We start from the raw sequence: 14,461 nt of genomic DNA, 5'->3' as shown, positions 1-14,461 counted from the left end.
GCTCAGCTTGGTCTCACATCCCAGCTCCCCTGTATCCCATAGCCCAGCAGGGACCCAGGTGTGTTTGCATGGAGGACTGGATTCTCCTTGGTGCCCCCAGAGTGCTGTGAGTGTCTGTGAAAACAGAGCTGGAGTTCAGCTTCCAGTGGGATGAGCTCTGCTGGAGCTCCCTGCTGTGGACCTGAGGGACATGGAGGTGCATGGATGCACCAGGACCACGTTGTCCTGAGCAGCAGCAACACTTAGTCTGGCCTCTGGACAATCAGGGGATGGCTCCAGGGATTTCCAGCCATGCTGGAAGCCTCTCTGTGTCCCGGATCATTCCTCCTCCCCCTGCTCATCAGGACTTTTGTTTGCAGCTGAAATAATTAATTGCCAAGATGGACCGAAAAAGAACAAAACAAGCAAACCGGCTCCAAGCCTTTGATAGAGGAGAATCCTCATTGCTAATTAGCCTTAAAATGTGCCACTCCAAACAGCAAGGCTTGCCACAAATGACGCAAAGGCTAATTACTTGGTCTTTAATGGCAGGGCTGTGCCTGGCTAATGGGGCTGGAAGAATCCACACCCAGTGTGTGCATCCTGCAGTGCACGGTGCATTCTGTGTCATCACTGTGGGTGATGCAGAGCTCGAGGCAGAAATACAGCAGGGTTTCAGGGCTCTCACAAAGCTCATTTGGAGAGATTGGTACTCAGGAGCTGTAAGGAGGGTGTAGGGAGCTCTGCCCCAGCTCTGCCACAACCTGGCGTGCTGGTAGCCAAGCTGCCTGCTGTGCTGCAGCTTCTGGCCTGGGTTTTTGAGGTGAACTGGAGTTGTGTCATCCGTGATTGTGACCTAGAGCTGGCCTCCTCCTGAGACCAGGAAAACTTGGTTCAACCTTTTGTTCAGCCCAGTTGGCAGGGCTCTTGGAGTAAACAGGCAGGCACTGCAAGGCTGACAAGCTCCAGGTCTGAGCTATTTTAGCTGTCAGAACATAACCACGAGGAAGAACCTGATTTGATTTGCTTCTGGGCAGGATTTCAGGTCACTGCTGAGAGCCCATTGCTGGCCTACTCCCAGGGAAGCTGTGGTTTGCTGGTGAAGGAGCAGGGTGCTGCTCAGGCATTGAGGCTGTGTCGTGCTGGGCAGTGTGAAAATGCAGCATCCGTCTCTCATTATGGGGAGATAGCCTGGTCCATGAAAAAGAGTGGATTGTTATCTGCATTGCCCCAGCAGTGTGGTAGCATCATTGAAAACCCCGTCCTGTGGTCAGCCCTGGGTTTGTGCTGTGTGCAGAGTGAGGAGCCAGCTCTGGCTCTGTGCCCTCACCCCAGGTTATCTGAGCAGCCCGTCTGGTTTGTTTTCTTCTTTTTTTTTTTGTCCCCCCTAGCATTTCTGGTTTCTTTTTTGTTCTGGTGACCAGGTATGGTGACAGGGATCTTGCAGTGCCTCCCAAACCATGTGGGAGTTCTGCATCAAGAATGGCATCAACGTGGGTGACAACACCCATGTCCTGCTGCCATGGCTGGAGTTGGTCAGGCCCTCCCTGAGTTCAGCTCAGTGCCTTGACTCCGAGTTTAGCATTGGGACAGAGCAGCAAAAGCAGAACAGAGCTGTGCCAATTGCCCCAGGGGAGTCGCTGGCAGGGCTGGAGACCTGAGCTCCTCACCATGTCCTGCCCATGTTCCACCCACACCGCAGCTCTCCCACCTTTTGCCTTCGATCCATTTCCCCAGGGGACAGAGCTGTCATTTCCTGGGAGCTGGCAGAGGTGCACGTGCTGGACGTGGTTCTCCCTGCCTGCTCAGCTCCCCAGGGCAGAGCCCGTGCTGGTGGCCACCTCTCCTGGCCCAAAGCCACCACTCCCCAGGCTGTCCGTGCTTTGGCAGTGCATTGGTTAACTGTGCTGCCAGCAGCACCACCTCCTGCCAAGGGCTTGCTGGCCCTCGGTGCTTCCACACCAGCCAGGCACAGGGATTTGTTGGAGAAAGCATCTCTGCTTGTGGGGACAGCTTCCCCTGAGCAGGCACTGTACCCTCCCGGGCCGCCAGAGCCAGGGGGAGCTTGCTGACAGCTCCTCCCCTTGCTGGGCATGAGGTGGCATTCGTGGGAGCTGCTGTGCCACTGGGGATCTCTTGAGCAACTCAGCAATGTGGCAGCTCTGCGCTTCCTCCCAGGGTTTGGGTTTCCCTTCCTGTCCTTTGCCGCTGCTCCCAACAGCCCAGCAGGGCTTGGGGTCCTGCTCAGCGCCCCCATGGCCATGATGTGGGGTGTGATGGCAGTTCCTCACCCTTTCCTTGCCAGATCCTGAGGCCTTGGCCAGGTGTGCCTGCCCTCTGTGCCTGCTCTTGGTACAGGCTTGGGTGGCCATGGGGTCGAGCAGGGTGATGAGCAGCTCTCCAGCACTTCCAGCCCCCCCCCTCTCTCCCACCCCATGATGAACATTTGCACATCGAAGCTCCCGACCAGCCCAGCCCCACTGGTCTAAATTTAAAGTTCCTGTCTTTCTGGGAAGCTGAGCAGCAGACAAATATTTTCTCAAAGCCCAGAGTCCCTCTGGGAACTGGCCTTGCTGCTCTGGGCACACAGGGCATGGCAGCCCAGCTGTGAGGGGGTCAGAGCCAGCGCCCACAGTAACCCTCTCCCTCTCGCTCTGCAGGTTCATGCAGCACCCGAAGAACTTCGGCCTGATCGCATCCTTCCTGGACAGGAAGGTAAGCCTGGCTGTGACCTGCATTGTGCTGCCTCTCCTGCCATCACTTGGCTCTCGGTGCTGGAGCTGCCAGCAGATGCTGAGCACCTGTGGGTGGCGGTGGCTCCAGGCCCGGGGCAGGGTCCAGACGGGCTCCCTGCAGAGACAGGGCTGAGTCAGCCGCGGGGAGCGCGGAGCCCGAGAGGTGCGAACGCAGCCAGCCTGGCGCGGGGGCGGCGCAGCCACCCGTGATCTGCCTGGGAGCTGCTTCCCAGCATCTCCCGGAGGCATTTTGCACCAGCCAGGCTGTCACACGGCGGGTGGGCACCCAGCTGCCCAACACTAAGTGGAGGGGTCTCTTTGTTCAGGGAGAGAGGGGTTTTTGAGGGTGGACCGAGTCCCATTTCATGCGGCAGTTCTGGTGGGTGTCCTGAAAGCACACACAGCTCCCCTTGGTGTCTAGGAAGAGTTGTTCACAGGAACTGCCTGACCTTTCCCAGACCTCGTGTGTTGTGCTGCTTGGACTCTTTGTTTTTGCTGTTAATTGGGCTTATGGAAGAAAGGTTTGAGGGAAAGAATGATCTGAGGGAGGAGCGAGTCTCTTTTCCCATTCTGAGCAAGACCAGGTGCCTTCCATGGGACAGGCCATGTGGGCAGATCCTGGACGGACCCAGCCTGAAAACGCTGCTATGTCCATCACCTGAATTCTCTCCTGAGCAAGAAACATTTGAAAGCTGCTGCTTCTCTGGTCCTTTTAGTTATTTGCATCCTCTGGCCACCTCATGCAGAGTTTCATACACACGGTGTCCACTCACTCTGAAGGAACCACTCTGCTCTCAGGGGGTGGCCTGCAGAGGTCACTTCCAGCCTAAATTATTCTCTGATTCCTCATAACTCAGACTGGGGAATAATTTATAAGACCTTGACCTTCCTGTCCAAAGGAGCAAGGAGGGCCAGCAGCCCCCTCATGCTGCTGCTGTTGCTGTAAGATCCCAAGATCCTCATCCTTTTGCGCTCGATAAAGCTGAAAGTGGTGGGACTTGGATGATGCTCACAATCCAGTCTGTGTTCCAAGCTGTAAAATGTCTTCTAATTTTATTTGTACTCGTTTGTAAATCAGGCTGTAATTATGATACAGAACACATCCATTATCCTGTTGGAGAGAGATGCAAAGTATGGCTCAATGTAATGAATTAATAGATTTTTAAATTGCATTATAAAAAATAGTGATCTTAGCCCTTGGAACAGATGACTGTAAGTTTTTGTGTTCGTGTGTGTGTGTGTATAATCAGGGCTAAATTAGAAAGAGATCCAATTAACACTTTAAAAGTTGCAATCTGTTTTTGCAAATGGTTCCACTCCTTGCAGAGGGATGGGGTGAGCACAGCCCCCGGGCACACGCAGCTGCCCCAAGCTCCTGAGGACTCGTGGCATGATGGATCTGTGCGATAATTTTTCTCCATGCAGCCACTGATCCCGAATGTGAATGTGCAGCCCAAGGCTGGCATTCAGGTGCCCACCCTGTTCAGCACAGGACTTCTCCCAGCCTGGCACACTTTGTGCTGTTCAGGAGCAGGATATGTGCTGGCTGTGACTCCTTGTTTTCCCGAGGTGTCCAGTCTGTGGTGCTGTTTGTGGAGCCAGCCACTGGAGTTGGGATGGCAGCTCCTGAGCGCTGGGATCTCAATTTGGCCACAGCCAAGTCGCACGCGCTCGAGCCAGCGAGCTTAGCGGCTGGAAGTAACAGCAGCTGACAGTGCCGTGGCAGGTTGTGCCTCCTGTAACCTCACAGAGGCTGACAGGCAGCTCCTTCTTCTGCCTCTGGTTGCCACGGTCATCTGGGGTCAGCCCTGCTTTGCCTCCAGCACGGGGTGATCTCTGCTCAGCACCCCATCTCCGTCCCCGCACGCCTGCGGGACCGCCCTGCTCTGTCCTTGGAAGGGCTGAGCCTTTTTACTAGGACAGCACTGTCCCCTTCTTCAGCTGCACTGGAAGCCTTAGGGAGGGAGGTGTGGGGAAGCTGTTGGGCTGCAGGTCTTCAGGAGCAGCAGGAGACCTGGTGATGGCCAGTTCTAAACGCTGCTCCTGGAAGGCTGTGCCCCACCAGCAGCACACGAGGCCAGGAGCTACTGTTCCCTGACGTGCCCGTGTCATTGCAGACGGTGGCTGACTGTGTCCTCTATTACTACCTGACCAAGAAGAATGAGAATTACAAGAACCTCGTGAGGAGGAATTACCGGCGGCGCGGGAAGAGCCAGGTAAGAGCCAGAGGGGAGGGCGTGGAAGCGTCATCTGTCAGGCTGGGCAAGGAGCTGCAGCGCTTTCTCTGAGCCCCCCAAGTGGTGCTTTGCCCCCTCCTCACACAGAAATACTGCTTGCAGGCTGTGGTGGGTTGTGTTTGTGCTCTTTCAGAACGTGCCGTTTAATGGTAGTTGGTGTTTGTCCATCCGCATGCCACAGTGTTTTAAAAAAACCAAACAAATCCAAGATGCTTAAAAAAGGGAATGGAGTGACTGTGGAAAACCTGGCTGTGTGTCAGTAGCATGGGGTTCCTGTGCAGCCTGAACTGTGTGCAAGAACCAGGTGGGGTCTGTGTGTCTCATTCCTCTGGAGATGGCAGCTGAGGTGACAATGGTGACAGGGCTCCTGGGAGCTGGGTGGGGCTCCTGCTTTGCAGAACCTGCCAAGGCTCTTCCTATAGGTAAAGATGTGGGAGGAAAATGACTTGGGTGGGAATGACTTCTGGTGACACCTGAGCAGAAGCATATAAATCAATCTGAAGTGCCAGAGGGTGTCCATGATCCCGTGGGGGTCTCCGTGGGGCTGGCAGGTGTGGCACTAAAGCTAGTGGAGACCCTTAAGCCTTTGTTTAAGGGCAGAGCAGATTCCAGGGCACCACGAGGTGCCTGGGGGCAGGTGACTGAGTCAACCCTTACCATTACCATGGCCAAGATACAGATCTAGACATGACCTTGGCAGGGTTGCTGCTGCTACCATGATACCCAGGAACAGATAAGTGCTAACCTTTTGGGAAGGTGCCTTATCCCCTGAATGCTTTCAGCCAGAGGCAGGTCCTGCTGGTGGATCCCCAGGTCCATGAAGTGAGTGATTATTTATGTCACAAGGAGAGTGAGGCAACCACAAAGGGACTGTCTCTCCAGATAATGTGGGAATAAGGATGGAAAAACTGGCCTGGCCCGTGACACCACTGACATCAGCAGATCTCCACGCTGCATGGCCATAAAAAGCAGCACTTGGGCCTAGATCCTGATTGGGAAGCAGATAGGTAGCCTCACTCCAATTTGATTTCTGCAGCATTAAGACATCAGAATAGCTAGCACATGACAAATGTCATGGACAGGGCCCAATTTTCCTTTCTTTTTTTCAGAGACATTAGAGATGGATAAAGCCCTATTAGATTATCCAGTCCCTCTCCCAGCAAACACAGGGTGGTTCCCTCCAGTACATTTTTATAGTGTTTACCATGGTCTGTTTTGTTAGATCACAGCAACTAGAACATGAGGCCACATTTGTTTCTTGTTAGCGGTGGAGACATTTAGCACAGCTCATTCTGGTTTCAGTGTTAAATTGAGCAAATGTGGAGAGTGAGAGGCTTTGCTCTGCATCTGCCTACCTACCCCAGCAGCCACAGACCTGCCCATCCTGCACCCAGCAGGGACTGTTTGTGTTTTGGGGTTTGAAATTACCCAAAGCATCACTAGTTGCAGAATTTCCCACGATGCTTTAAAGCCACATGATCCAGCCTGAGCAGTGCAGACGTGTGCTGCCCTTTGGAGCCTTGCTCAGTGCCAGCCTTTAGAAGCAGGGACTTGCTTCATCGCCTGTAGGACTGTTTTTGCAAGTAGGAATGGCACCAAAGGGAACAATTTGCACCTCCCCTGGAGCAGTCCTCAGCCAGAACGCCGCTGATTTTGAAAGAGGAGCCCCCCTGAGTCTGGGAGGAAGCGACACAGGGAATATTTCCCATTACTGTTGGATGCTCAGGTGGAAGGTGGGATGTTCAGACGAGCTTTAAGAGCCAAGGACTGGCTGCATGATTCACAGTAGGAGAGGGGTGCAGAACAGCAGCTGCTGCATTCAGCCTGGAGCAGCTCTCCCACAGAGATCTTGGGGGGTTTTGAAATTCACACTTTGTGCTGTGATACCTCTAGTATTTGCATCCTTTTCCTGCAAGATTGCATGAGGGGAGTGTTGGAAGAGCCTGTGTGCAGCCTTGGGAAGGGCATACTGCTGCTGAGGGGCTGGGTATGTGCTGCAGAGGAAGGCTCTGCTGGGGAGAGACTCGTTTCAGGGTGGCATTTTAAGGTAATAAAGGGATGAATATGTTGTTAAAGCTGGTGGGAGCAGTGAGGCATCCCCTTTGCACCTCTTCACGAGCCAGGGTCTCCCCTGGGTGTGATGCTGATGGGAGCTGCTTCCACACACCAGAGTGGGTCAGTGTGTGGCTGCACAGACCATCATGGGAGAGCTCAGGTACTGGCTGGGATGGAGGGATGCTCCTGGTGGCATTTTGCTTAGAGAGTCTTTTCAAAAGCAGCTCAAATTCTGCCTGTGCTGCAGGAGTGCTCATTTGGGAGTAACTGTTCCAAAGGCTCAGCCAGCACCCTGCTTGTTCCCAAGGGGTCCTGGATTGTTTGAAACCCTATGCAGATCTCTCATTCTGTTTTCCATGTGGCCTGGTGAGGAGTGGGGACTGAGGAGCAGCAGCACTGGGCTGATGTGGCACTGCCAGCTCTGCATTACCTGCCCAGTCTCAGCAACCAGAGATGGTGACAGGATGAAGGACAGAGGACACACAGGGATGGGCAGTGTGCAAGGAGGAGACAGAATTGTGGGCAGCCTTCCTGCAGCACATGGAAGCATGGCATCAGGTTCCCAGCATTGCCCATGCTCTGAGCACATATTTTCCTGCTGGTAAAGGTTCAAGTAGTTAAACACCAAAAGCTAAGCTTTAATTAATTTAGAGGAGGGGAGGAGAGGTTGGGTTTTTGTATCAGATGAGAGGAGAGCGGATGAGATCTGATACAAAGAGCATTTCAAGTGGCTCTGTGCTGGTTTCTTGCTCCTTTTCTCACAGAGAGGTTGGTGGTCTTATTTGCCATTGGAGGCTGCAGGGAGCTTGAGAGCAAAGGGGAGATAATTACACAGAGAAAAAAGCTTCTCTGTGTCAAGACTATCTTTGTGGCCTACTTATTAAAAGTCCATTAAAAAATAAGAATCCCACTGCTCCCTGGCTGATGGTCCCCTGGCAAAGGATATTCCTCATAAAGCTGCTACTTACTGCTAAAAATCTCCTGCCAAGAGCAGGGACTTCACATGATTCCACTTCCAGTTTGTCAAAAATTGGAGCAGCCGCCCACTCCGAGGCAGGATGCTCCAGCACTCCGCCTTCCATGGCACTGCTTAGTGGAAGTACCACATCCAGTGGGTCATGGTGCGTGATATTGAGGCTCCAGAGATTAAGATATTTCTAAAATAGTCCCGTGTTTGTGTATGAAAAGGCACTATAACCCTGTGAGGAGGAAAATGGATGGGAAGAGAAATAGCTTCCTCGTCGTTTCGCGCTGAAAAACAAGAAAAGAATTTGTGCCATGGTAAAATAGTCTGATCCAATAGTCAGTGTACAGTGATAAGCATAAATTTGCATGAGCTTGTAATGACAAACCCTTGTGTTGATGTGTCCATACAACTCAGGTCTGTGGCCGCTCTTCAGGGTATTTCAGTGTCTCTCTGTGAAACCTCTAAATTTTGTAACAGGGACACCGAAATTGACCATGTGCTTCATTCTTTAGGAAGCTGTTTTGCTGGGCTGTGGGAACACAAGTGTTGGGCTGAAACCGGGCTGGAAGGAAAGTGACTCTACTTCAACATAATTATTCCATTTGGAGTGTGAGATTTTTTATTCCAGAGTAAATTTGCATTGATTTTGGAGTAACATTGCCCTTGTGGTAGTGCAGCAGCTGCGGCATGCCAGATACACTTCCTGCCAGTGAATTCCTTGGGGAGGAAAAGCCATCATCTCCTACACACTGCCATGATGGGCAGGTGGGCAACCATTCCATTGGGCAAAGCTGTCAATGGGTCGGTCTGTCGGTAGGGTCAGTCTGTCGGTGGGGTCAGTCTGTCGGCAGCAGGACCATGGGCGGCTGGAGGAGCCGCCTGCCCGCCCTGGGGATGACTCAGAGGGGGATGAAGTCATGGTGGAGGGACGCAGCCGCCGGACAGAGCGTCATGCCAGCCCGTCGCAGCGCTGTCAGACAGCGCTCACGTATTCCCTGGCCAGCCGTGTGTTAGTGCCGACACTTTCGAGGACTCCCTCGTGGCCCCGGGGGAGTGGAGCCGCCCGGACCCCCCTTCCTCTGCCGAGAGCGGTGCCAGAGCCGTGCCGGCAGGGCGGGGACCCACGGTGTGACCTGGCCGGGCCAGCGCTGTCCCCCGCCAGGCCCGACAGCCTTTCCCAGGCCCACCCTTTTCCCCGTCCCCTGCCAAAACCCAAATCGAACTATCCGTCCCGCCGTCTGTCCCGCCCTCCCCAAACACAAACCATTCCCCTCACCAACGAGGATAAACAGCCCCAACCCAGATTTTTATAAACAGCCCGCTTACTTTTTTGGCAGAAGCACCGTCCCAGCAGGATCTGGCCAGGTTTGATATCTCCTGGGTCCTGGAGCATTAGGAAAAGCCTGGCCAAGCAGGTTTCCCTGGCCACCAGCAGCCCTGTCACACTAGCAGGGGTTGGCAGGGTTTGGGATTCCGGATAGTGCCTGCCACGGCTCCAGGGCTCCCTGCACCCTGTCCCCAGTGCAGGAGCAGATCTGCTGCCATGCTCCAGCCTTGCCATGCCCTTGCCTCTCCTCCCTCCCCAGGGATCAGATCCAGAGCTCAGCAAACTGTTCTAGCTCTGTAAATTGTGCAAGTGCTCCCACTCCGGTAACCACAGCAGCTAATGAGAGGAATGATACTTGTTTCTGGGAACCATTTGATCTTCATCAGTCCAGGGAGCAGCTCCTCATTAGTGATAAAGGGTTTGACAACTTCTCTTCCAGACGCAGGGATATACTTGTCACAAAATCCTGGTTTAATCATGCAGCACATCATACAGACACAGCCCTGGATGTGGCCAGTAAACTCTGTGCCACAAATACCAAGAAATTATTCTGCAGGCACTTAAAGCTGTGCTGACTGGAGCGTTTTATTATCTGTGGATGAGCAGGGGCGGTCTGTGAGGGAGGTTGCCTGGTTGGGAATGATGCCAGGGATGTCAGTATTGGGGCATGGGTTCATCTCCTGCCAGTGGAATGTCACTGCTGGGATGTAAAAGGGCTCGAATTTGGCTCATTTTCTGGACAAATCTGCAGTGTGATAGGGCTGCTGATGGCCCGGGAAATCAGGCTGAGGCTACAGGACCAGTGAGAAGTGAACTGGGTTAGACCCTGTGGCCCTGGTCCTGCTCAAGTGTGGCCTCATAGCAAGAAACACCTCACAGAGTGTTTGTCATCTGGGTGCTCAGTGCAGGCTGTCACTCTTTAAACCTGTGGTCACCAGGGAGGTTTATGCTGGGATGCCTGCCCAGCAGGTGGATGAGGTGTGACAAACAGTGATGCTCAAGTTGAGATTGATTCTGTAACCCCCCCTTGGTGCCTGTTCTTTCATTCTGGACTCCTGTTGCTCCCCCAGGTGTGCTCTGTAAGGTCCATCGTTCCTGTTCCCCCATCACAAGGGTGCAGCAGCTTTCCCACAGCCCTGCCACCCCTCCAGGCAGCACAATCGGGCAAACACAATGGAAACTTGCATTCCTGAAATCCCAGCTGCAGTTTTGGGGGTGATTTAATGAGAACAACATGGCCATATTTGGGAGAAGAATCAGAGGATGCGTTGCCACAGGAGGGTGGCTGCTTGGTCCCCAGGTCCCCATGTGGGCTGGTGACAGTGCAGGGACAGCAGGGAGGGTTGTGGGCTCAGAGCAGGGACAGGCATCAGCAGGCAGGGACACGCAGCCACTGGCACAGGCTGCTGATGGACCCTCTGCCCTCACAGCTGGGCTCTTCTGTGCTGCTTGATCACATCTGCAGGTAGCAGTAACAAAAGAGGCGCTTGGGTGAGGTCACCCCCCTTCCAGCTGGCCCCCAGGTTTGGGCTGGTGTTTCTCCAGCAGCAGGTGGATGTATCCTCACAGGGAGTGCTCCCCCACACCCCTGCCCACGTGAGTACTCCTCGGGGCAGGGTCTGGGATCCAGGCTGGGCTTTGCTGATCCCAGCAAGGGACACAGGAGCGGTTGGATTTTGGGATGAGTTGTTTTATCTGTTGTTGTGATCCAGGTTTGACTAGGAATGGATGGGAAATAGGTCATGTCATTGCTAAATTGCTTCCTGAAGCAGGCACAGCTGAAAATCCCAGAAATCTGCTTCTACAAGGATGCAGGGCTTGCTTTGCCCCTGGTTGTTTGTGGTGTGTGTGGATTGTGTGGATGCTGCTCTGCATCCCACAAACTGCTGACCTGGCACCTTCCTCTGTTGGCAGGGCTTGGAGAGGGGTCGGCGTGTGGCTGGGGGGCTGTGAGCAGGGGGGAGCAGGGCAAAGCAAACCACAGGGAAGGGAAAACACGTGTTCCCTGCCTGGGACAGAGCAGGGACTCATCTCCACTGCTTCCAAACACTATGCTCTCTTCCCTTCGGGTCATTTTTCCCTTCGCAAGCAATCAAATCACTTTTTTAAAAACTCAGCAGCGACCCAGAAAAGAAACATTTCCTCTTATGGAAAAACCCTCAGTGGTGCAAGGAAGGATCTGGTGAGCAGGGTCCTGTAAAAATCACTTCAGTGCTTCCGTGGTATCACAGAGCGAGTGGTGGGAAGGTGGCAGTGCCAGCTGTGCTGGGCTGAGCCACACAGGGCCCTGCCCAGATGGTTCCTGTGCCCAGCAGGCTCCCAGTGCTGCCAGGGATGAGCCCACACTCAGGTGAGTGCACCTGGGCATGCTTGTCCTCTGGTCTGGCAAGTGATGCAGGGTCCAGCATGACTCCAGTCCCATTGCCAGCCCCTCTCCTCGCCCCTGATGTGCTGCATGTCCCCAGGACCCTGCTTGCTCCAGGGCCAGCAGCCTGGGAGATGGCCCAGGGCTTTTCCATGGCATGGCAGGGCAGCCTGGCTGCAGCTGTGAGCTCCTTGCTGCTGGCACTAGCTGTGTTTTGTGGCCTGTGGTGCCTGAGAGCTGTGCTGGTGAGCGTGCACAGGGCCTGTCCATGTCTCCTGGGACCCTGGGCACAGCCTCGGTGTTCTCCAACCCTGCCATGTGCTGACTGTGTTGCAGAGTGGCTGTTTGCTGGTAGAGGAGCAGCCCAGCTCAGAGCTGTCACAGTTTGAGCTGTACCGAGTGATCCCCATGCTCTCTATCATTCTTATGAAATCTGAGCCTGGCCCTTTGATTTTTTTTTTTTTTTTTTTTTTTTAACTTGCTTCCACAGCCAACAGCATCAAACCCAGCCCTGGGACACAAGCAATCAAAGCTGTGCTGCCGGCAGACATTCCTCTTCCTCCCCTTGTTGTTTTGGCAGCGGCTTGTTTTGCTTTGTGGTTTCTCCCAGGAGCGGAGGGTGCTGCGCGCGGCCGTGAGAAGCCGGGCTGCGTGGCCGTGGGTGGCAGCCAGGCCTGAGGGGGCTCCAGGCCCTGCCAGTTGGTTACACCACACACAAATGTATTTCTGAGCCGTCCTCCCTGGTAGGGACACGTGGGGAGCAGTGTTTGCAGTGGCTGTATCAGAGGCGGGTGCTTCTGCCTCTGCTGTGGCATTGACAAGGAAGGAAATTCCATGGGCACTTTGGGTGCCTGGGCAGCGTGGTGGCTAACAGGGAGGCTGGTGCTGAGGGTGCTCTGTGGCCAAGTCCCTGCCCTGGCTCTCAGGGATGTGACCTGCCAGAGGCAGAGATTGAAAGCAGGTGCAAAGACAGATGTAGGTGGCAGAGAGAGGATGCTCCCAAGCCACAGCTGCATGGTGCCAGCCCTGTTCCTGGCAAAGATGCCCTGCAGAGAATCTGTGGGGCTGGGGATGGGGGTAAGAGTCAAGTGCCAAGTCCCGCTGGCTGTGCTGCAGAGAGCACAGAGCATCCTACCCCATGGTGCCAGTTCTGGACCCTGTGGGATGTTCAGGGTGATGCCAGCAGGCACCCATGTGTGCCCACAGCCATGGCAGCTGTGCTGGGGCTCCTGGAGAAGCAGCAAAGCAAACCCCAGGCGTTCCTGGCGAGCGTAGCACTGGCCTTTTGTCTCAGCTTATCTCGAGCTGGTTTTAATTTGCAACTCCCTGATTGCGTGCAATGACCTTGGCCTGAGCCTGCTCTGCAGCTGAGTGCCCCAGAGAACATCATAAATGCCATTGATCTGAAGTCACACGCTGGAGGAGTGAAGAGCTGGTGCCCTGCACATGGGAGAGGTGGCACAGCCAAGTGGGTGCTCCCAGCTGCCAGAGGGTATGGGGCTCACACTGGTGGGATGCAGCTCCCTCCAAAGTCCCTGTCAAGACAGAGTCTGGTGTGACATGCCGGGGAGAGGGTTGGCACACGTCCCTGCGCTGCCGCAGTGAGACTGTGGCAAGGGTGCAGAGCTGCCTTTAAACAAAAACCTGGAGCTCGCTGCCTGCAGTAGCTGGGAATGAGCTTGAGTGGCACCAAAACCATGTGCCTTGCAGCTCAGCCTGGCATGCACAGTTCTCTCTGCACCAGGGTGCACAGGCTTGCTCCCTACTGATTTAAGGAACAAACAGGAGCTGGTGGTTCTGTCTCCTGTAAGAGCCCAGGGCAGTGTAATGATGGCAGGGGATGTGATGCATCTGCTGGCAACCAAATGGCATCCCCCATGCAGCCAATCTGGCCTTGAAAGCTGGTGTGGGAGAGAGGAGATAGCAGTCCCAGGGGCTCTTGGGCTTGGGGACAGGCTCTCTCTCGGTGCCACCACCATGACCCTATTCCCCACTAGCAAATCCAGCAGCAAGTGGTGTAGTTGGTGTGGCAGGAGCTGGTAGTTCTGATTCAGGAACTGGACTGCCAGGGATGAGCTCATCCCTGCTGGCAAAAGTGGTGTTTTGGTGCATGTTTTGAGGGTGCTGTGGCACAAGGAGTGAGGGGGGGCCGGGGGAGGGCGTGGGTGCCTCAGTTGCAAGGTGCAAGGTCCAGTGGTTAACGCTGGGATGTCCTGCGGGCAACAAGGGAGGTCCCCTGTTCCCGATCCTCTGCCACAGCCTGGGGCATCTCGCCACACAGGGGACGGAGAAGGCAGCGGCAATCGTTTTCCGGAGGCTTGCAAGTTTGGAAAATAAATAGCCCTGCACTGTAGGTTAAGCTTGGCATCCTGGCGGATTAATCACGCAGGCTGCAGCCAGCACTGAGAGCCCCGGTGACGAGAGCTGTGGTTTATAGATGATGATTCATCGCTCGACTTAGAGCGACCACGTTATTCCAGCAGATTGCAAAATCATAAGAGGAATGTTGTGGTTAGTTTACGGCTTAACTATGCAAATCGTCAGGAAGCCTTCAGAGCCGGAGAACGTAAGGCACAGCGCGCCCGGATGGCTGGGCGGTGAGCAGGGGCCGGGAGCTGGCGATGGGGCTGTCGGGGACCGGCCGCTCGCGGGAGCCGGGGAGCGGGGAGGTGAGTGATGAGTGATTCGGGGGAGATGAGGGGCCGCAGCTCCCGGGGAGCGTGCGAGCGGGGCGCTTCGGAGGCGAGGGACGCGCTGCCGCCTGCCAGGGGCTTTCTGGCCGCTTTCAGCGTCTCT

General features: G+C 54.8%; 1 protein-coding gene across 13 annotated transcripts in view; it reads left to right on the top strand.

Moving 5' to 3' along the window:
• Positions 1 to 14,461, top strand: part of NCOR2 (nuclear receptor corepressor 2) — a 226,858-nt gene that overhangs the window by 151,391 nt on the left and 61,006 nt on the right. For 12 of the 13 annotated variants that reach the window (XM_084217049.1, XM_084217050.1, XM_084217057.1 and 9 more), the window contains exons 13-14: positions 2,640 to 2,694; positions 4,832 to 4,930. In XM_084217049.1, the coding sequence (XP_084073175.1) occupies positions 2,640 to 2,694; positions 4,832 to 4,930 (154 nt within the window). Of the gene's footprint in view, positions 1 to 2,639; positions 2,695 to 4,831; positions 4,931 to 14,236; positions 14,335 to 14,461 lie in introns of those variants that run through there. The other variant, XM_084217048.1, reaches the window with a different exon arrangement.

The sequence above is a fragment of the Fringilla coelebs genome, assembly GCF_963513975.1.
Source record: "Fringilla coelebs genome assembly, chromosome: 17".
In the NCBI taxonomy this organism is placed as follows: Eukaryota; Metazoa; Chordata; class Aves; order Passeriformes; family Fringillidae; genus Fringilla; species Fringilla coelebs.
Note: the sequence above shows the minus strand (reverse complement) of the source record. Positions and strands in the feature narration are given on the sequence as shown.